Source organism: Rattus norvegicus, chromosome 6 (genome assembly GCF_021556685.1).
Source record: "Rattus norvegicus strain SHRSP/BbbUtx chromosome 6, alternate assembly SHRSP_T2T, whole genome shotgun sequence".
Lineage (NCBI taxonomy): Eukaryota > Metazoa > Chordata > Mammalia > Rodentia > Muridae > Rattus > Rattus norvegicus.
In genome coordinates this window covers 33,442,350-33,463,717 of record NC_141539.1, presented here as the reverse complement: position 1 = coordinate 33,463,717, position 21,368 = coordinate 33,442,350, and the positions used below count along the sequence as shown (strand labels likewise).

At 45.1% G+C, this 21,368-nt stretch overlaps 3 protein-coding genes across 21 annotated transcripts in view; 1 reads left to right on the top strand and 2 right to left on the bottom strand.

Annotated features, from left to right (window-relative positions):
* Positions 1–1,957: 1,957 nt before the first annotated feature.
* Positions 1,958–5,343, bottom strand: Ptrhd1 (peptidyl-tRNA hydrolase domain containing 1). Its single transcript, NM_001134524.1, has 2 exons — positions 5,082–5,343; positions 1,958–2,611 (listed from the first exon to the last, which is right to left on the bottom strand). Exons 1-2 carry the CDS (start codon positions 5,331–5,333, stop codon positions 2,441–2,443), a joined length of 423 nt encoding a protein of 140 aa, NP_001127996.1. The 5' UTR covers positions 5,334–5,343; the 3' UTR covers positions 1,958–2,440.
* A 37-nt stretch (positions 5,344–5,380) lies between these two features.
* Positions 5,381–20,235, top strand: Cenpo (centromere protein O). 12 transcript variants are annotated; one of them, XM_087554666.1, is made up of 7 exons: positions 5,381–5,502; positions 5,708–5,830; positions 8,186–8,352; positions 15,950–16,064; positions 16,688–16,947; positions 18,106–18,280; positions 18,951–20,235. In XM_087554666.1, exons 2-7 carry the CDS (start codon positions 5,785–5,787, stop codon positions 19,085–19,087), a joined length of 900 nt encoding a protein of 299 aa, XP_087410792.1. In that variant the 5' UTR covers positions 5,381–5,502; positions 5,708–5,784; the 3' UTR covers positions 19,088–20,235. The 12 variants fall into 12 exon arrangements, with proteins under 12 accessions (XP_087410792.1, XP_087410787.1, XP_087410790.1 ...); XM_087554661.1 differs by having other exon boundaries at positions 8,186–8,418; XM_087554664.1 differs by having other exon boundaries at positions 5,381–5,612; positions 18,927–20,235.
* The window catches only part of Adcy3 (adenylate cyclase 3), a 78,918-nt gene continuing 77,622 nt past the window's right edge, over positions 20,073–21,368 (bottom strand). For 7 of the 8 annotated variants that reach the window (XM_087554559.1, XM_087554563.1, XM_087554560.1 and 4 more), the window contains exon 22: positions 20,073–20,991. In XM_087554559.1, the coding sequence (XP_087410685.1) occupies positions 20,809–20,991 (183 nt within the window). In that variant the 3' untranslated portion in view covers positions 20,073–20,808. The remainder of the gene's footprint in view (positions 20,992–21,368) is intronic. The other variant, NM_130779.2, reaches the window with a different exon arrangement.

The window sequence follows — 21,368 nt, the reverse complement described above, 5'->3', positions numbered from 1 at the left end:
AAAACAGTTTTCCAGGTGGGTCCTTGTAGGCACAATGTTCTTGTGCACTGTGTAATTCAGATGCTGATTTCTGTGCCCGCCTATCTAGTTGCAATCCTTATCTATGTATCTCCTGACTCAATGTCCTGTAAGTATTGCTACCCATTTATTTTCTTATTTGTCAATAAAAGCCAATCAGCCAATGACTGAGCAGGGGAGAGAATAAGGCAGGATTTCCCTCCGAGTCAGGGGAGGGGGCAAGATAGACAGGGGAAGTGGGGATTAGCCATGGGGAGAGTCCAGGAGACATGGGAAAAACAGCTGAAGCAGAGAAAGCAATAAAATAAAGTATCTCAGGGATTTTGGCTGGGAGATAGCCATATTATTTTAGAGGATTAAAATGGAGTAATACTGCTCAGTTGTTGTGCCCTTAAAGCTGGTTAAATAAATATAATAGTCCAGCCTCAATTATTTGGGAGAGGAAAACTATAACACACACTTATTTAAAAGCCATTAACATAACCTAGAATTTAACTTTCCAGCTTCCCCTTCAACTATTACCTTCCCTTCTTCCCTCTGAATTTCCCGAAGTGATCTCCAGCACTCCCCTCCCATTCTTGTCTCAAACTAGAATCTGATTTTCACCCTTAGGCTCTTTAAACTGCTTTCACTGAGTCTGCAGTGCACTCCCAACTGCTAAAGCCTTTTCAGTTATTTGCTGAAATCCTGTGCTGTTCTTGTTGCTCTCTTACCCCGAGCTTCCTTTGGCTCCCTGACCTGGCGCTGCCCTCAGCACTACACAGATTCTTCCAGAGCTCTTTACCCACTCAGGTAAATGTGCCTCAGAGGCCCAAATGTTAAGTGTTTGCTCCTACAGTGACCCTAATAGAAGACAAAGCAGCCTTTAGGAGACAGGACCTAGAGGGAAGTCATTGGGTAGCCGAGAACATGCCCTTGAAAGAATTCTGGGGCACCACTCTCTTCCGTGTTCTCTTTCTGTTTCCGGGCTATGAGGCAAGAGGCAGGCTTCGCCACATATGTTCTCTTTGTAAGTTAATTATCACATGTGTTTCATTATAGGAATAAGGAGTTGATCAATATACTCATCTTAATATTTTTAGCCTATTCCTATTTATTTATTTACTTATTTATTTACTTATTTATTTATTTATTTTTGAGACAGGATCTTGCTCAACAACAAGACCAGCTTTGAACTCAAGACATTCCCCCTGCCTCAGCTTCCCAGGTGCAGGGCCATTTCTCAAGTCCATAAGCCACAACTCCTAGCTTTCATGTTTCATATAATTCTTTCTACAGAAAAAAATTACTCCATATAAATGGTTATGGGATGGTTTTGTGCACTGTGTAATCACATGCTGATTTCTGTGCCAGAGGATCAGGTTGCAGTCCCAACATCGGCATTGTCAAGCATCTCCTGTCTTCGATGGTGCGTAAAAATTATTTTCCATCATCTCTGATTGGTTAATAAGAAGCCAATCAGCCAATAGCAGGGCAGGAGAGCAGGAGGGGGGCTTCTGATCCCAGTGACAGGGTCTCTGATGGGGACCAGAGAGAGGTGGATTCACCAGAGACTCCACCAGAGAGGGTCACCATGGGAGGTCAGATGGAGCAGCCAGGGTGAGACTAAGGTGGTGGGGTGGTAGGTCAGACCAGCATAGTTGGGTTAGAATAGATGTGACCCCCTGCCCAGCCATAGTGCAAGAAGCTTCTTAATAAAAATGCCAGGTCTCTGTGTCATCATTAAAGAACAAGGGAGGCACAGAAAAGCTCTGTTTACAATAAACTTTGCTTCATAAATGTTCAATCCATTTCTGTTGTCACATGCAAATGTTTACAGAAATATTTTTGAAAGGGTCCTGTCTGGCATGTACAGATGTTTAGAGAAGGGAATAATTCTTGGCTGGTAAGACTTTGTGAAGGTGATAAGTTAAATGAAGTTAAGTTCAGGAGAAAGGGGAAGACTAGAAGCATTCTACTATTGAGCGAGAGATGAGAGGCTGGTGACAGGGCAGCAAGGAAAGGAGAGGGAAATAGGGAGCAGGGAAGGGGCAGGGGAGGTAAGGAACCCAAAGGCAACATTTTAAACCTGAGTGAAGTCCATTATTCCTAACCAATATATATATATATATATATATATATATATATATATATATATATATATATATATATATATATATATATTGTGCTTCAGCAATGACCCACAGATACTACTGGTGCTTATCAACTCTCCTCACTTGAACTTGGTGGCGATGATGATAATGATGATAGTAGCAGGTGCTTACTAATAAGGGCTTTAATTTCAATTTGTGCTGGTTCTCAAGAAACCACCCTAATTAGAAGGGAAGAGTACATGAACATTGAAAGGAATCCATAATGCATCAGGATGTAGGCCATTTGGCTCCCCAAACCCAGCTGACATTCTCTTCTACCAGAACATCAGTCACTTGAACAATCGGAACTTCTTCAAATACTGGCTGACTTCTTCCTTGGGGTATGGCCTCAGGGCAATGCAAGTGGCAATATTCTCTGGCTGCTCCAGCCACAGTGTGTGATCAACGTTCTTCTGCTGCAGGGTCTCAGCCAGCTCCTTCAAGGTGGTCTCATCGGCAGCCTACGAGTTGCAGAACACACAACACAGACTGAACAACCCATTTAGGAAGTGTCAGAGGATCACAAGAGGGTGGGAGGGCTCTGAAACTGGAGCTGTGGCTCCACCAAAGAGTGTAGGGCAGCAGCTGTGTCCACTGGTTTGCTACTTCCTTTCTTTGGGATCTTACCGAAGTGGCTAGGAAGGGACCGAGAAGGAGGCTTGATAGCCCGTTAATCAAATGCAATTTTCTTTTTCGTATTGAATTCTGGTGTATGGTATCTAGTTTCCTTACGGCTGTGTGCCTTCTGCAGCTCACCCTCATCCTTCAGCCATCCGTGACCCAGCTGACCACTGGAATGATTTCTAAAGTTACACATACCTTCCTTCTCCCTCTCTCATCAGCTCAGGCCCAAGCCTAAGTTGATGCAGGACACATCTCTCAACTACTTGATGCAAGAGGGCTCAGTCCACTGTGGGTGGTACCATCCCTAGGCAAGTGTGTTGTTGTAAAAATATAAAAAATAAAAAAGGTATCACTGTCTTTTTACCTCGCTGGGTTCGGCACCATGGTGCCCCAAGATATCTGCTAGACATCTTGGCGGAAACAACTCCTCGGTGGCCCAGTGTCTCCTGCCGCCACACACTTTGCTATACTCAAATCGTCACATAAAAGAACACACAACACAATAATCTTTGACCCAATTGGTAAGATATAATTGCCCACCTAAACATACAAAGCTCAGTACCATCCATCCCTTAAAAACATTTTTAACAACAACAAAAAAATTTGTAACAACCTGTAAAGGTACAGCATAGAATCTTAATGTCACCCACCATATTGTCCTGTCTCAGCTTCTCCCTCTCCTCTCCTCTCCTCCTTTCCATTCCAGTCTCCTCCTCTTCCTTCAAACTTCTCTCCCGCCCATCCTTCCTTCTCCTCCAATGACAGGCCTCCTTCTATGCTGTACCTGCCCCTTACCTATATTTTACAAATTCAAAGGGGAGAAGTTTCTGGTGAAGTCACATGATTCCTGAGTACAAGATTAGGCAGCTGTCCTTGGGGCAGTGGAATTAGCATCAAAATACAGATAACTCCAGGGAAAACCACAACACAAGTGGATCTTAACAGTATAAGAAAGGTAGCTGAGAGAGTCAGGGGAGCCAGTAAACAGTGTCCCTCTGTGGTTTCTGCTTCAAGATCCTGCCTTGATTTCCTGCTTTAGCTTGTCTAGATAATGGATGTAACCTGTAAGGTGTAATAAACCTTTCCTTCTCAAGTTGATTTTTTGGCCACGGTATTTATCTCAGCAACAAAAAGCAAACTAGAACGTTGTATTATGCATTCACCCTGAGGATAGCTTGTAAGATTTGTTTTTTGTTTTTTGTTTTTTTTTCCCTTCAAGTGAGTCCAGGGATAGAACTCAGGTTGTCCGGCTTGGTGGCATATGCCTTTATCCAATGAGCCACCTCACCAACCCTTTTTAATCTACCCTATTATATGGTTTTTGGTTAGCAGAATAGGATCTAAGGCCAAGAGGATCTTGACCTGGATAAAATCACAACTTTTTGAAATTCTAGGAGATCCAGAAGGCTTTCTGGTAAAGAATGTCCTATGGTCCTAACCCTTAAGAGTTAGTCCAGGAGCCAAAGGGATGGCTTAGTGTCTGGGGGATACTGCTCTTTCAGAAGACCAGTTTGGTTTCCAGTACCCACACTGAGTTGTTCACACTGCCCATAACTACAGCTGCAGATCCTACATCCTCTTCTGTCTTCCAAAGACACCTGCATTCATGCTCATATACCCCACAGACACACATGCCCACACATAATTTAAGTAATCTTTAAAAAAAAAAAAAAGTTAATCCAATGGGTATGTGTATCATCTAGACGAGAAAGCACCCCTCAGATGTAAACATGTAGGTTGTCACGACAGTCCCTTTGGCCATTGTTCTTCCATTCTCACTCCCTTGACAGTGTTTTTCTACATAACAATCTCTCTCTAGAGAAACTGGTACTATGTGGATGACAGTTATGAGACTCCAGAGCTTCTGAAAAATGTATCCCTTTTCCCGCTTTCCTGAGTGTTTCTCCTTTTAAATAAACGGCCTCTATTTCTTACTAACCATACTTATTAAGGCAGTAGTAATTTTAGGCTCGGCTTTAAAAGGCAGATTGGTGCACAGGCATAAAGGGCCACGCTTCCCCCAGCTTCGCCCTCCCAGGGATCTAAGGGACGCTGGAACAACCAGTTTCTGGTGAACCCTGTGACAGCGGGGTCTACGTCTACTCTTCACAGTCATGCTCTGCCCAGGGAAGGTTCGCTACAGAGCAGCTCAAGCCGCAGACCATTCCCCAAACTCTTAAAAGGTCCCTCCTACAATCACGCCACATGTGCTCCCGGAAGTTAAGGATTATGCCCAAGAGCAGATCTACTTCCGGCTTCGGCACCCCATCCCCTTAGCGTCCCTCCGGATACTCCACTACGCCTCACCTCGAGAACCACCTTGCGCATGCGCCCCAGCTCCCGGAGATAAGCTGCTGTGTGCGGATGGTCTCGATGAAGGTGCAAGGCTGCTGTGGCGGCGTGACAAGCCTGCGCTACCAATGCGCCCGTGGGCCAGGAAAAAGGAGCCTGAGATAGATCCTTTCGTAATACTAAGTACTGTACAAGGATCTGTGGCTCCACCCCAGAGCCTGCCATCTTCCTGATCATCAGAATGGCCGGACGCATTTTGCGTTGCATGCTGGGATTAGTGTGGAGCCGTGGGCGCCACCATGTTTTTGTACGGCGGAAGCGCAAAGCACGCTGGGATCAGCAAGTTGCGTTTTTGAAGTTGCGCTCGGCGGGAATTCTTAGAACTGGATCTTGGATCTTGAGCGGGGAAGCGTTGATGAGAAATCAAGACCCAGTGGTAGACCGATTAGCATTAATGTACAGCTTCTTTGGGTATTTGAGGAAGCCCGGCTGGACCGTAGTGGCCACGGCGGTGAAGTAGGCGTGGACAAGGCTGACCAGTACCAGGCAAAGGAGAACAGCGGGGACACTTTGCTTGTCTGGGAACTGTCAGGCAATAGTGGCAATAGATTGATGATTCGCGTTTCTTTTCCTGTTTACAGTTAAGATCGTTCGGGTCCATGTTAAACCTGCCCTGTCCGTCCACTTGAGAAAAAGCACTTGAGAACCCTAAGAGAAGATGGAATCTGCAAATTCTTTGTGTCCAGGCACAGAGTGTAAAGGAGGTATTAAAGGGTTGGCCTTTCCCTTACCACAGTAAGATCTCTCTTTCCAGACTATTACGAAGGAAGGGCCACTGTAGGGCTGTAACTTTGGTGATAAAATATGGATTTTATTCAGGGCTCTACCTTTATAAATATTCTGTTTTAGACACATTACAATTCTGCCTCACTTTCTCCTTTAAAAAAAAAAGTGAGGTAATAAACAACATGTGGGTTGAAATTGTTACTAAAAAACTAAAAGATTGGGGCTGGAGAGATGGCTCAGCGGTTAAGAGCACCCGACTGCTCTTCCAGAGGTCATGAGTTCAATTCCCAGCAACCACATGGTGGCTCACAACCATCTGTAAGGAGATCTGATGCCCTCTTCTGGTGTATCTGAAGACAGCTATAGTATATATAATAAATAAATTAAAAAAAAAAAACTAAAAGATTGATGACTTGTTAAAAAAAAAATGCTGCAATCAGGTGTAACCCACAACTCTAGAACTAAATTACTATGTAATCCCCAGTTTGCCTGGAACTCACCGTGCTCCTCTGCCTCTCTCTTCTGTGTGTCATCACACCAGGGTAAGCTAAGTGATGAGTGAAAGGTTTTGAATAATCATCAGACCTCCACAGGTCAATTATTCTTCAGTTCCCTTGTCATCTCTTCAATCCAAAAGATTGAAACATTTAGTTATGATCATGTGGGTCTTCTCTTTCTGCTTGTTAATTACCGCCATTTATTGTGTGAATGTGGAGAGGAACTGGAAACAGCAGAGAGATGTGATAACTGCTGTCTAAAGCTCTTAAGGAAATAGGTCAGGAGTCGGAAACCGTGAGAGACCCAAGTGAAATACCGTGGTGATGCCTACTGTGGGAATCTCTTGACCTTACGGAAGTTTGTGTTTTTAGACATTTTTTATTGATTTATGTATGAGTACACTGTAGCTGTCTTCAGACACACCAGAAGAGGGCATCAGGTCCCATTACAGATGGTCGTGAGCCACCAGGCGGTTGCTGGGAATTGAACTCACGACCTCTGGAAGAGCAGTCAGTGCTCTTAACCACTGAGCCCGTCTCTCCAGCCCCAAGCTTTTTGTTTTTGTTTTGTTTTGTTTTTGTTGTTTTTTTTTTTCTTTTTTTCGGAGCTGGGGACCGAACCCAGGGCCTTGCGCTTGCTAGGCAAGCGCTCTACCGCTGAGCTTCGGAGCTGGGGTCCAAACCCAGGGCCTTGCGCTTCCTAGGTAAGCGCTCTACCACTGAGCTAAATCCCCAGCCCCTTGTTTTGTTTTTTAAAGGAGATATATACTAATAATTTGATGTCTAGCCTTGGCTGGGTGGTGAATGAGCCAGGTCTGTCCCAAGACAAATAAAGAACAGATTTCTGTGTATGTCTATTCTTGTGAACCCTGCAAAGTAAATACTCAATCTGCTTAAGGAACCTGATTACACGAGGTGAAGCATCGTTCTTCTCCAGGGAGAGTCCATCTGGGTTGTGGGAGAGCATGGAGAATCGTGCTTTTCCACTCTAGACTTGTGCTTCTGTGATAAGCAGGCTTAGATGAGATGCAGCTGCCTACAAAGCAAGCAATGGGCAGATCAGGAGTCTTGTTCTCCTCAAGTGAGTGCACTAATCAGGGCGTGTTTCCACACCAGCGTTCAGCAGGGAGGTTGATCAGCTCTGGTTTGGTTGTTCAGGCCTATGGTTTCATAAATTTATGGCAGAACTAGTTGTGTCAGTGCATGCCTTTGATCCCAGCATTCTGGGCAGAAGCAGATGGATCTCTGTGAGTTCAAGGACAACCTGACCTATGCAGTGAGTTCTGGGCCAGACATGTAGGAAAGACCATCTTAGTAAATAAATAAATAAATGCATTAATTAATTGTTAATTTGGCCTATTTGTATGTGCTGTCTGTGGTGATGACTGTTTCTGGTTGTCAGTTTGATGGGTCAATGAAGAAGGACCCTCAGCTGTTGAGGAATTCACTCATAGATTGGTTGATGGGCAGTTCCTTTAGGGCATTTTCTTGACTGCTAATTAATGGAGGAGCGCCTAACCCATTGTGGGTGGAACCATCCCAGGCAGGTGGCCCTGGGGTGGATAAAATACAAACTGAGCAAGCCAGCAGCAAGCAGTGTTCCTCAGCCATCTGCTTTAGCTCCTGCTTTACGCCTGTGCCCCGACTCCTCTTCACGGCAGACTGTAACCTGCAAGGTGAAATAGGGCTTCTCCTCCCTGACTTGCTGCTTTTGGTCAGCGTTTAGCACAGCAAACTGCTCCTTTTTGGAGCACGCTTTTTGCCAAAGTTAAACCTTTGTCTGATTATGAAGGGTGTTTATTTGTCTGTTTGTTTGTTTGTTTTCTCTTTCTTTAGGTGTTTTAGCTCACCTGGAAAGACTAGAGGCTCAAATGAACAGATCGAATAGAAAGTCTGAAGAACCAACAGTTCGTGAAAAGGAAAGTTCTCTTAGAACCAAGATTCGAGAACTGCAGCAACAGCGAGATAGGCTGAGGGTGGAAGTGAAGCAGTGGCGAGCCAGAGTGAGTAGAAAGGCCAGGTTGGCTCTACCGGGTCCGGAAGATCAGCCACAATCTGGGAATCTTAGGGTCAGTAAACCTGGATCATGTGCTTGCCTTGAGATCAGACCAAATTGATTTCAAGTCTTTGACTCATCAAATAATCAGACCTGTAAAGATGTTGCTAAGAGTATCAAGTACTAGCCACACAGTGGTTGTGCACACCTTTGATCCCAGCACTCGAGAGGCAGAGGCAGACAGATCTCTGTGAGTTCGAGGCCAGCCTGGTCTATAGAGCAAGTTGAGGAGAGCCAGGGCTTATACAGAGAAACAACCAACTACTAATTGTCAGGTGGATGAGGAGGCGGGTGAGTTCTTGGTGTTCTTTGTAACAAGTCCCCTTGGCCTTCTCTCATAGACACCTGAGTCTGGTTCCTCAACCTCAGCAGATCTGAGCCGTTTATAATTTTACCATTGGTGCCAATGTTCCGTTACCCAATCTCAAAATTTCATAGCGCACATTGGCCAGTCCTTCGTTCTGGTTTCCCAAATGAAGCTGAGGTCCAGTCAGCAGATCTGTCAAATGTTCCTTTCGGTTGTCTTTGTACCTAGAGTCTCTTCTGCTATGCATTAAACATTATCAACACAAGTGGTAAGTACTTACCAGATGGCTTGGATCTGAGGAGAATGACAGTTGTTTGGGAGTTTGGGATCTCTTAATATTTCCATTTTTTTCACTAAATTCTTTAGGGCCAAGAACATGTTACAAAATGTTACATCTTCTCCCTGCCCAAAGGCAGTCAGTAACCACTCCCATGATGCCATCATCACCCATAGGGCTAGCCTTCCTGCCTTCTCCTTCCCTTCCTTCCCACTCTTCCTCTTTTCTTTAATTTGCTTTTTAGTGAAGTAAAATATGTAATGTGAAGAAGCTAATGAATGTCTTAAGGGAATACAAGCAAATGAAAAAGGCAGGCTATTACCAGGGTTGTCCTTTTGCCTCCTGGTAAGCATGTCCTTCAGTGTAGCCACGGATCCAGCTTCTGTCACCAAGAATGGTCTTTATCTGTTTCTGAGCATTGTTTTAAATCTTGCTACTTAGCCAGGCCCAAACTCACTCTAACCCAAGCTGGCATAGACCAAACAGCTGGTCTTCCTGCTGTCTCAGCCTCAAGAGTGTCACCATACCCTGAACTCCATACCGCTGTATAGTGTGAACCCTTGTGTCTGGCTTATTGTGCTGAGAGGTACAGTCTGTGCAGACACATTCACGTCACTATTGCTGCTCCACAGTTCTGTTTCATGACCTTTACAATTGACCTGTTCTGTGACAGCCATGTGGGTGGTTTGGGTTATTTCACTTTGGATTCATTATGAGGATTGCTGCTGTGACATTCTTCTAGGACATGGACATGAGTAAAGTGCATGTGCCCGTTTTATGTCCCCAGCAGTAGCTAGTGAGCGGCTCCCATTGTTCTGCAACTTCACCAGTGCTTGGCGTCGTCAGTTTTAAGTTTCTCATTATGGTAGGACTGAAATAGTTCTTACTGTGGGCTTCATTTGCGTTTGACTTTCCTCTTGTCATCCTCGTAAACAGTGAAGTGTCTGCTGTTTTTTGTAATTGTTGCATGGTATTTACATAATTTTATTAAGTGTTACTGGTAATCCAGAGAGAATTTGAAGTATACAAGAAATGGAGGTTATATGCAAGTCTCTGGCCGTTTTGGCAAGGGACTTGAGCATCAGTAGATTTGGGTACCCAGAGTGGATCCTAAAATCAATCTCCCTTCAGGGCTATGTGTTAGAATCTTGAGAATTTCAAGTATTTGTTCAAGGCCTTTGAGACAGACAGACAGACAGACAGACAGACAGATGTCATCAGTTAAGAGTTTTTTCTTTACATATTTCGGGTTTGAGTTCTTCCCTTTAGACTGTGGCTTGCCTTCCATTTCTGTACATGGAGATCATTTTGAAACTTAGCTCTGTGTTTTTGTTTCATAAATCCTCATCTAACACCACGATGGTGGTATTCTGTACAATTTAACACCTCGTAGTCTTTCAGAGATAGTCTTTCTAGAATAGATTTCTGTGTGTGTGTTGTCTCATCGAATGGTAGTTGGTTGTTTCTAGATTGTTTGGTTCCATTGGTCTGTTAAACAGTGACCTTATTTTTTGAGGGCCAGGTATTTAGTCTGTGATGTGCATGGCGATGTGAAAGATGGGCATGGTGCGAGCTTTAAACCTCACTTAACAAAAGAAAAGATCCTGTCTACCGTGGCGGCACAGGCCTTAGAATGCCAACGCTTGGGGAAGGTTAAGGAGGAACGATCCAGAGTTCAGGTTCAGCCTGGGCTATAACAATACAAACAATAGGTTACCCCTCAAGTGTTTTATTCTGTCTTTTAGATGTTTTTCCTAGTTGAGTGTTTTGTTGTACAGATCTACATTTGAAGGCTGGATATGGTGCACATCTTTAATCCCAGCACTCTTGAGGCAGAGGAAAGTGGATCTCTGAGTTTGAGGCCAGCCTGATGTACATAGTGAGTTCCGGGACAGCCAGGGCTACATAATAGACCCTGTCTCAAAAAGAAAAGGAAGGAAGGAAAGAAAGAAAGAAAGAAAAAAAAAGATTCTTTCCATTTTATATTTGGAGTCTAGAGATCAGTTTGAATGTCATTTTCATTCATACTTTAAGGATGTTATCTGTTATCTCTAGGCCCATATTTTCATGATTAGGCATTAGTCTTATTAAGTGATATTCTTGTTTGAATTTGCTTGCTTGCTTTTCCACAGTTTAATGTTCTCTGTCTTTGGTATGTGACAGATTTATGCCATAATGTGGTCAGGTGCGGTGTTCTTTATTTTAGTACTTGAAGGTTTTCTTTTATTAAAAATGTGACCATTATCATTTCAAGTAATGTATCAGTGGCATTCTTTATTATATTTCTGGGATTCCCATGAATACTGGGTTTTTTAGTTAGTTTGTTCTTGTCTTCCTGTAACATATCTATACTGATTTTCCAATCTTAAGTTTTGCATTGATGCTTGTTTTAATGAATATAAAAACATGCCTGTTTCATTTAACTACCGTTTCATTTCTTTTTTTAAAACTTATTCTTCTTTCATATTATACCCCACTGCACTTTCCCCTCTGTCCTCTCCTCCCACTTCCCCTCTCCACACCTCCCCTCTTCCCTAGATCCACTCCTCCATTTCCCTTCAGAAAAGGGCAGACCTCCCAGGGATATCAAGCAAACACAGAATATAAGCTTGCAGTAAGACTAGGCACAAACACTCATATTAAAGCTGGAGACAGCTCAGTAGGAGGAAAAGGGTTCCAAGAGCGGACAATGGAGTCAGAGACGGCTCCCACTCCCACTGTTAGGAGTCCCACAAGAGCATGAAGCTACAGAACTGTAACAAGTATGCACAAGGCCTAGGTCAAACCCACACAGGCTCCATGGTATCTGCTTCAGTCTCTGTGGGTCCCACTTAGTTGACTCTGTGGGCAATGTTCTTGTGTCCTTGGCCCTTCTACCTCCCAGAGTACTTCCTCCCCTTCCAGAGCATGTTTGGCTGTGGGTCTCTGCATCTCCTCCTGTCTGTTGCTGGATGAAGCCTCTCTGACGAGGATTATGCTAGCTTCTGATCTTCGAGTACAGCAGAGTATCATTAGGGGTCATTTCATTGAGGTTTGGTTGGTTGGTTCTATCCTAGGTCTCTGGGCATCCAGACTCTGGTTCCTGGACCTCTAGATAGTGTCAAGTGTGGGCTCCCTTTTACAGCATGGGCCTCAAGCTGGGCCAGTCAATGGTTGGCTGCTCGCACAATTTCTGTGCCACCTTTACCCCAGCACATCTTGCAAGCAGGATAAATTGTAGGTAGAAGGTTTTAAGACTGGGTTGGTGTCCCAGTGGACAGGGCCTGGTTACAGGACATGTCTGATTCCGGTTCTGTATCTCCTGTTGCTAGGATTCTTCACTAGGGTCACCTTCAGAGATCAATGGAAATTTCCATTGCAGTAAGTTTCTACCTTGAACCCAAAATGCCCCCCAGTTCCAGTTGTCTCTCCCAGTACTCTCTCCCTTCATCCTCCCAATATATTTTATGTTATTTGTGGCTATTGTGAAGGGTATTGTTTCCCTGATTTCTTTCTCAGCCCATTTGTTGTTTGTAGGAGGGCTACTGAAATTTTTTTTGCTTTTTGAGCTAATCTTGTATCCAGCCACTTCACTGAAGGTGTTGCTAACTGGTAGGATTTGGGAGTATCACTTGTGTATACTACCATATCATCTGCAAATAACAATATTTTGACCTCTTCCGTCCCAATTTGTATCCCCTTGATCTCCTTTAGTTGTCTTACTGCTCTAGCTAGATTTCAAGCACTGTATTGAATAGATGATGGAGAGTGAACAACCCTGTCTTGGTCCTGATTTTAGTGGAACTGCTTTGAGCTGCCCTCCATTTACTCTAATGTTGGCTATGGGCTTGCTGTATGCTGCCTTTATCGTGCTTACGTTTGTCTCTAGTATCCCTAGTCTCGCCAAGACTGCTGTCACGAAGGGGTGTGGATGTCAGAAGCTTTTTCAGCATCTATGAGATGATTTCAGGTTGTTTACATTGACATATCGAACCATGCCTGCATCTTTGGGATGAAGCCTGCTTGATCATAGTGAATGATCTCTTTGATGTGTTGTTGGATTTGGCTTGCAAGTATTTTATTGAATATTTTTGCATCAATGTTCATGAGGGAAATTGGTCTGTAATTTTCTTAGAGTCTTTGTGTGGTTTGAGTTTCAGAATAACTGGCCTCATAAAATGAATTTGGCAATATTCCTTCTGTTTCTATTTTGTGGAATAATTTGAGAAGTATTGGTACTAGTTCTTCTTTGAAAGTCTGGTAGAATTCTGTCCTAAAACCATCTAACCTTGGGGATTTTTTTGTTTTGTTTTGTTTTGTTTTTTTGTTTTTGTTTTTGGTTTGGTTTGGTTTTCTTGGTTGGGAGACTTTTAATGATAGGGTTATAGGTCTGTTTATATTGTTTAGTGATCTTGATTTAACTTTGGTAAGTGGTATCTATCAAGAAAATTGTTCATTTCTTTTTTTCCAACTTGTAGAGTGACTGACATAACCTCTGGTAGAACATCAGAGTTGGAAGCGGGACTTCCTGGCAGTTAACGTGGTCTTTGGTCCAGCAGAGCTTCTCTGTTCTGACGGCATATCCTGCACCTCTCCACTGACAGGGCTCACCTGAGCGGCAGTTATCTGCCCATAGAGGAATGGGGACTTGGTAGTGGGAAGGCGGGAAGGGTTGGTTTGGGGTCTTTGGAATCTGAATGGAGGATGTGGAAGGGTTCTAAGGTGGACCTCTTACCTGTTATGACAGGCGTGGCCTACACCCGAGCCTAGATGTCTACCTCACCTTTTCTTTTTTCTTTTGTTTGTTTGTTTCAAAGATAGGGTTTCTCTGGGTAGCCCTGGCTGTCCTGGAACTCTTCTCTGGTCTCAAACTCAGAGATCTGCCTCGAATGCCAGGACTAAAGGCAAGTTCCACCACCACCCACCTGGCTAATCGCCTTTTCTTAATAATTGTTTCTTTTTTTAAGTTTCCAATTATTATAATAAAGGATCTCATTACATCTTCATACACATATGTAATGTTACTCCTATTACCTTCCCTGCTCCATCCCTTGTCCCAGCTTGTCCCCCTTTTCCTTTCACAGTTTTTTGTTTTGTTTTATAAGGTAGTGACCCAGTGGTTTTCATTGGGTTGCTTATTAGGGTTTGCTTACAGGACAGGAATATCAGCACCTTGCCAGTGGCTATGTCCGAGGAGGAAGTGTTCTCTCATTGTTAACAGCCCGTAGGGGGGAATCTGTGAGCCCTCTTCCTTCCATGATAGGATATCTTTTCTGAGACAGGGTCTTGTGATATAGCCCTGGCTGTCCTGGAACACACACTATGTAGACCGGGCTGGCCTCAAACTCACAGAGATCTGCCTGCCTCTGCCTCCTGAGTGCTGGGATTAAAGGTGTGTGCCACCATGGATGGCTTATCTCTCCTTTTGGTATGTGTGTTAGTTTCTATTGTGAGCCATCATGACCAGAAAGGACTTGGAGGGGAAGGGTTTCTTTCTTACAGCTTTCCATCTATAATGAGGGAAATCTGGGCAGGCACTGAAGCAGATGGAGGAGCTGATTACTGGCTTGCTCTCTATACTTAGTCTGCTTTGTTACACAACCCAGGACCACTTGCTCTCCAAAGTTGTGGGCTAGGTACCACCCACAATGGCTAGGCCCTCTCAAATCAGTCGTTAATCAAGAAGTTTCCCCACAGACTTGCCTCCAGTCAATCTGATGGGGACATTTTCTCAACTGAGGCTCCCCTTTCAGATGCCTCTAGAACAATGGTTCTCACCCTTCCTACTGCTGCCACCCTTTAATACAGGTCCTCATGCTGTGCTGACTCCCAACTGTAATATTATTTTTGTTGCTGCTGCATAGCTGTAATCTTGCTACTGTTATGAATCATAATATAAATATCTGTGCTTCTGATGGTCTTAGGCAACCCCTAAGGGTTGTTCAGCTTCAAAGTGTTCTCAGCCCACAAGTTGATAATCCTCTGCTCTAGCTTTTGTCCAATTGACAAAAAAAAAGTTAATTGGATCGTATGCTTGGTAATGTTTTTCTTAGTCAGTGATGAGCTTGAGAAAACGGTTAGCAGGGTTCTGAGCTGTGCTGTCTTCCTCCAGAGACTTCAGTTTTGTTCCCCACCCCCACCCCAGCAGGCAGATAGCACATGGCTGCTTGGGTGGTCTAGGGTGCAGCCCTTCTCCAGTCACAAGTTTGGAAGTGTTGGGGACAGGTCTGTAACCATGAGCAGTTTCTTTTTATGTCATTTCTTAACCCCAGCCACACACGTGCAGTTCTGGACTTGGCATGTGCCAGACTGTATGCAGATGTGGGCTTCCTTTCTTGTGGGATCTTGGCCACTGTGGTAGCAGTGGTTCCCTTGAAAGTAGGCCTTGGAGTGCAGATCAGCAAGTGCTCTGAGGGAGGGGAGAACTTCAGGAAAACAAACTTCTTCAAAAGCTTTTCTTTCTTTTTCTTCTCAGTTCTGTTTGGATTTTAAAAATACCTTCAGGTGGTTTTCTGTTTGCTTATTTCATTTGGGTAGTCCATTCAGCTCAGACTTATTCTCTGAAGAAAAGGTAGCCTGGTAGTGTCTGTTGGGCTGTAACAAGTTCAAGTCTTGGGGGGTCCTGGCTCACAAAACCCTACAGTCTGGCTGAGAACAGCCTTTCTGGATTTACCACAGCCGTCTGTCTGGTCCACCCTGTGCTCCTCCTAGACTTCGTTCTCACCTTTTCTTGTTCCTCTTCGGTCTTCTCCAGGGCCATCGAATCCTGGTTTATTAGCTAGCAGTTCTGCTCGCGATTCCTCACAGCATGGCCCACATCCTCTCTCTGCTGTACATGTCAGCACCCTGTGAGGTTTCAGTCACGGAAACACCAATTTCTGATGCCTTACAGAATAAACTGCCTTTACTGCTACTCAATCAGATGGTGGCAAAGACTGTGGTACCCCTGTTGTAACCACATATTTGCTATGTATCTTGTAGGTTAAAGAATCTTCTGCCAAAGAAGACTCAAGCAAAACCACGCTTAGTGAACAGGAAGTTCTGGAAAAGCAGTGGAGAAACCTGAAAGCCATTCTGCAGGCATATCGATTTACAGGTAGGACATTGTTCTCATCTGATTGGTCATGAGTTGGTCAGCTAGCTCTGTTACCAGTGCTGGACGAAGTTCCTCAGAACTTACTTACACAAACTGCCGTGCTGGTTTGTAGGCCTGTCTGCCTGTAAGCTCTGCCCCTTTAGACAGTAAAGGATGGGTGGTTGGCGGCTTGCTAGAACCATTTCTCCTCACAATCATTTGCTAGACCCTCTGCTAGAACTTTACTGCTTGCCTGAGTTATAGTCGTGGTTAGAGTTTGAACTTCAGATCTCTGTTTCATCATAAGTAGTAATTTGTTCTTCACTGTGCCACAGAGAACTGTGGGGAAAACTGGGGACTCACAAAAACTGTAACTCAGGGAATAAAGAATCCATAGAGTAAAAATTTTTAATTTTTTCTTAATTTGATATCTGGGGTATCTTCTTACTTCCCCCATCCATCTGTAATTTTAACAGTTTAGGCTCCTGTGAACCAGTCAGGAGGAACGTATGGTGTCGCCCACTCGAGCAGTATTTGTGCATAGTGTCTGTATACTAAGCCTTGTACAAGGTTACCGGAATGCCCAGACGGCAGCCCAGGACCTCTGTCTGACATCTGAGAGGTGTTGCTTACTGTTTGCCTAGGGCTCAGCGGGAAGTTGACCAACCGTAGAGTCTGTGTGTACATCAGCACCGCCTTTGAGGGGAACCTACTAGATTCCTACTTTGTGGACCTCGCCATAGAGAAACCACTCCGGATTCATCACCATTCCATCCCAGCCTTCATCCCTCTGGAAAAGATAGCCACAGCATACCTACAGACTGACGTTCAGCGCCTCCTGTTTAGTCTCTCGGAGTACCTAAATGCCTACGTGGGAAGGAAGTATCAGGCAGACCAACTTGAGGTATTTGTGTAGGGATTTTTGTGTCTAATTTTATTATTTATTATTTATTATTATATGTTATTGCCCATGACAGACTTCAAAGGAAGACAAAGGAGCATGCTTTCTTAAAGAAGAAAGCACATTTATTTTTGAGACAGAGTTCTTTAATTCTAGCTATACAGCTAGAATGTGGCCCAGTGTGGTCTTGAACTTGGGCCAATATACCTGTCTCTACCTCCCAGATGCTGGGATTACAAGTGTTTGCCAACATGGCTGGTTTTATTTTTAATATATTTATTTTTGGCAAGGTTGGAGACTGAAGGCCCTGTGCATGCTGGGAAAGCACTCTGCCACTGAGCTATGGCCCCAACCCTGACGTTTCCTAATGCTGAGGCAGAGTCTGTCCATTACCCTTCTTTACTCTGGTTGGTTGGCTGGCTGGCTGACTGACTGACTGGTTTGAAATAGGTGTTCACTCTGTAGCCCATGCTGGCCTGGAACTTACTGTGATGTCGCAGCCACTCTCAGACTCCAGAGCAGTCTCCTGCTGTGGCATCATGGGTGGTTATGGGCCTGTGTCACCATACCCGGCCTGTCCACTCACTTCCTGGTACTTGTTTCTTACCTAGAAGAGATTTCCCTCTCTTCCTTTCCCACCCTTCCGCAGCTCTCAGTGATGCTGAAGAGCAGGTCCTGTTCTAGGGTCACCGTCCTAATGGGGATCCTCACACTTTCGTCACAGCACGGACAGTTTCCATGCTGTTAATGCAGCATGGATTCTGAACTCTGATGCTCTGTGTGCAGTGCTGTGCTGAACATAGGTGTCCAGTTCCACAGAGGACTGGTAGGACTCCTGAACTCTGGCTGCCTTCTTAGGGTGGAAACCCTAGAAGTAAATACAAAGAAAATAAACGACTCTGTAGCTGAGCAGCTCTACCTCTATCCAGGCATCAGCTAAACAGAGTGTCTTTCCACACGATAATTTCAGTGAAACTTGGCAGAAATGCTATCTCCTGCACCTGTTCCTTGACCATCCCCTGGAAGTGCTTCCTGCCAGACTCTTGATGGCCCTTTTGTTTCAGGAGACAAAGTGTTGTGTGGGGTCAGGCTAGAGGGTTCGCCCCATACCTCAGGGTGCCTCTGGAACAGTAATCACCCTCTCCACCCTTCCCCCGGTAGAGTGACTTCTGCGCTTTCCTCACGGGACCTTTGCAGAGAAGCGCCCTGTGCAACTTGCTGTCATTCACCTATAAAGTGGAACACGGGACCCAGGCCTTCTCCTTTAGTGCCAGGTTGCTGTATGAGGACCTCACAGCAGCTCTTCCCACAGGAGTCACTGTGACAAGGCCAGCAGGTATGAGGAACGAAGCCTCACTGAAAAGTTTACATGTTCTGTCTAGTTCAAGCAATTGGAGTGGAGTATGTGGGATAAGATCAAGTAGACCACTGGGAGCCCTCTGTTCACATACTAGAAATTTACCAATTTCTACAGTTTCTACAGGTTTTTCTCTTTGTAGATGTTAAGTATCATAATCTTAGTTTTCCCTATCCCTTTCCTTTCCCAGATCGGCCAGAATGCTCTCATTAATTACAATTAAATTTCACAGGCATGTGCTCCCCACCCCAAGACAGAACACTGAGGCAGAGTGCTGGGATTCTCTGGGATGGGGTTAGCATACACTGAGTACTCTAGGGTATATTCTCTAGGTGGCAGGTGGTCAGGGCTGCCAGGACACTTTGGTGTCCTCTTGCCTAGAGGTACCATAATAATCTGACATGGGCAGTAGTGGGGGTGGAGGGCAGTATTCTGACGATGCCACAAGTTGCACACCCACAGGTTTTAAACTGTCCATCTCTGTCTATATTTTTCTAAGTTCCTGTTCTCTGAATAACCCTGGTGAGGCATCCTCTCTAGAGCTAAAGACAAAAAATAAAAAGTCAGGTGGGTCCAGAAGAGTGGCGGTCTGAGTTCTGACTCCCTCCTCTGGTTGCATTAACAGGCTTGACAGACTCTCTTCCTTTAGGTGTGGAAGCATCGTCCCCTCATTGGGAAGAGCACAGAGCATCCCATGAAATGCTCTTCCGTACCAAGACCCTGCACCAGGCGTTTGCTTCATTTTCCAAAGAGACAGAAATGCTGCATTTGAACCTGGTCTCCTGAAAAGCTTTCTCTGTTTGGGACCATCTAAAGTGAGCACACTTGTGCTGCCTGCAATCAGGACCTGTCAGCAAAAGCTGTTGGGAGAGCTTGCGTGGGTACCACTGTAAGAACAGATACCCACGTCCTGGGAATCACCAGGAGCCTGTGTGTAGACATAGACAAGTCCATGTCTGTAGGCACTGGGTGATTCAGACAGTCCTCCATGATTGCCTGTTCACTCGGTACAGTGCTCCAGAGTTGTCTCTTCCTCCTATAAGTACCAGTGTTGATTTGACCGTATGTATATATATTCTTGCTGAAAATCAGCTAAAATGGGGGTAACTGAAGACATTTCATAAGCATCTCTAGCTTTGGTGGGAGCCATCAATCTCTGGTAGGGCTTATAGTTAAGAAGGGGAAGAACTTTTTAGTCTAGGGTTTGGAGCAGCATGTTCTAGGCCACTCTTTGGTGAGAGGCAGTATTTTTATACTTGGGGTTTCTGTATACTTAGTATTATTTCCTATAACAATTGGGCAGAGAACGGAATGCATGAAGTCACTTTCAGGACGCACTGTTGGAAATATGCACATCGATGAGGGGAGCCTCCCCGTCATGTCTCCCTCCTGCATGCTCCAGGCATGGCTGTGATCTTCCCACTTCCTAGACACTTTAATACGCCTTTTCTCTTCAACCATGGGGCTGTGGTGTGCAACATGTACTGTTCCTCAGCTTAGGGCTTCTTGACATCGTTAGGCCTGTCTGCTAGTCACGTTCTGCCGTTACAATTCCTTCCCTTCCTCTGCTAGTCCCAAATAGGATCGCTATTCCACAGGCCCAGCTTTTGGGCTTCACTCTAAATTAGCTGCTCCCTAGAAATCTCCATGTGAGGGAGCTCCGGCAAACTCCCTGAAGAATGCATGGATGGTAAGCCAGCATGGGTCCCCCTGACAGAGGTTTGGGGTGGGAAGTCTGTGTCACAGTAACAGAATTGCCACAACAGTCCCATCAAGTTGAGTAAAGCTTTTAATAAAACAGTCCTGTTCTTTATCAACACCTGCAGATTCTCTGTTAAAGCAGTAGCAAAGGCGACTGTAGCAAGAGCTCAGAAGACAAGGCAATATTGGAAAGTTGTTTTTTGAACAGGTTAAAAATATAAATGTAGAAGATCTGTTTATATATTTTTTTCTTTCAGAAATAACCCCCCTTCCCAACCAGGTGAAAGGAAATATTGCACTTTCTGCTCTCGTGACTAAGGTGACACGGGGGTTCCAGAAGAACCTTTCAAGATTATCAGGAACATCGGGGTAAGGGCCATTGACTTAACTAGACAGGAGGGCGCAGCCAGGCGCCGAGCCTTCTCGGCCCTGAGCCCAGCCTGTGCCCCCACCCTGCAGCACAGGCAGCTTCATCCCACATCTGCTGGCATCCTGCTCACAGTGGCTGTGGCCTCTCTAGGGGTGAAGGGCTGAGCTGGAACAAAGGCTCTGGAAAGGCTGCTCCAGTACTATGCCTAGACCCCTGCTTTGGGGAAGCTACAGGCACACTGAGGAGTAGGAATAGCCACGCTCAGAGCTCACAGCCACACAGGGAGGCTGGAGGAAATCTGAAACCTAAAGTCTATGGGAATGTGCACTTCAACAGTTGGGAACCCCGGGACTCGGTCGTTTGCCCTTTCCCAAAGCTTTTCTCTGCTTCCAAAATGTCTCCCTTCCAGTGTGGACCGCTGTGGAGCCAGGGCTGTTCAGGGGTTGTCCACCACTTGGTGGGGCAGTGTAACAGAGGAGCCATTGGGGAAGGCAGCTGGCCTGTCCCGCCCCTTTAAGAAAAAGGTCAGAAGCTCCCCTTTGCCCTTCACAAAGATGGGTCCTCGCCTCACAAAGCGGAAGCCATACTCTCGAAGGATGACCTGTGTCTCTTCTACCACCTGCACATGGAGAACAGAGACAAAGTTAGAGAAAGCCAGGATGGTAGGAAAGAAGGGTTTTTTGTCAGTTAGGGCTGATGGCTCCAGGTGTTGCTGCTGCTGCTTCAATAGTAGTATACATAGATAGAGTGTGTAGTACTTCCTCCCAGCCCCGCATGGGTGAGAACCACAGACGGCCACTCAAGCAACAGACTACCAAGGTTTCGAATGGACCAAAGCCTTTTCTCCCTCCAGTTAAAGCTCTCAAGGCCTCAATATATGTTACCTACTGCCAACACTGACCTGAGGCCCATATATATATGGGCCACAGGGGCTGTAATATATGGCAAAGCACCCAGGCTTCTGCTTCTGTTGCACTCCCTGCATTCAAACACATG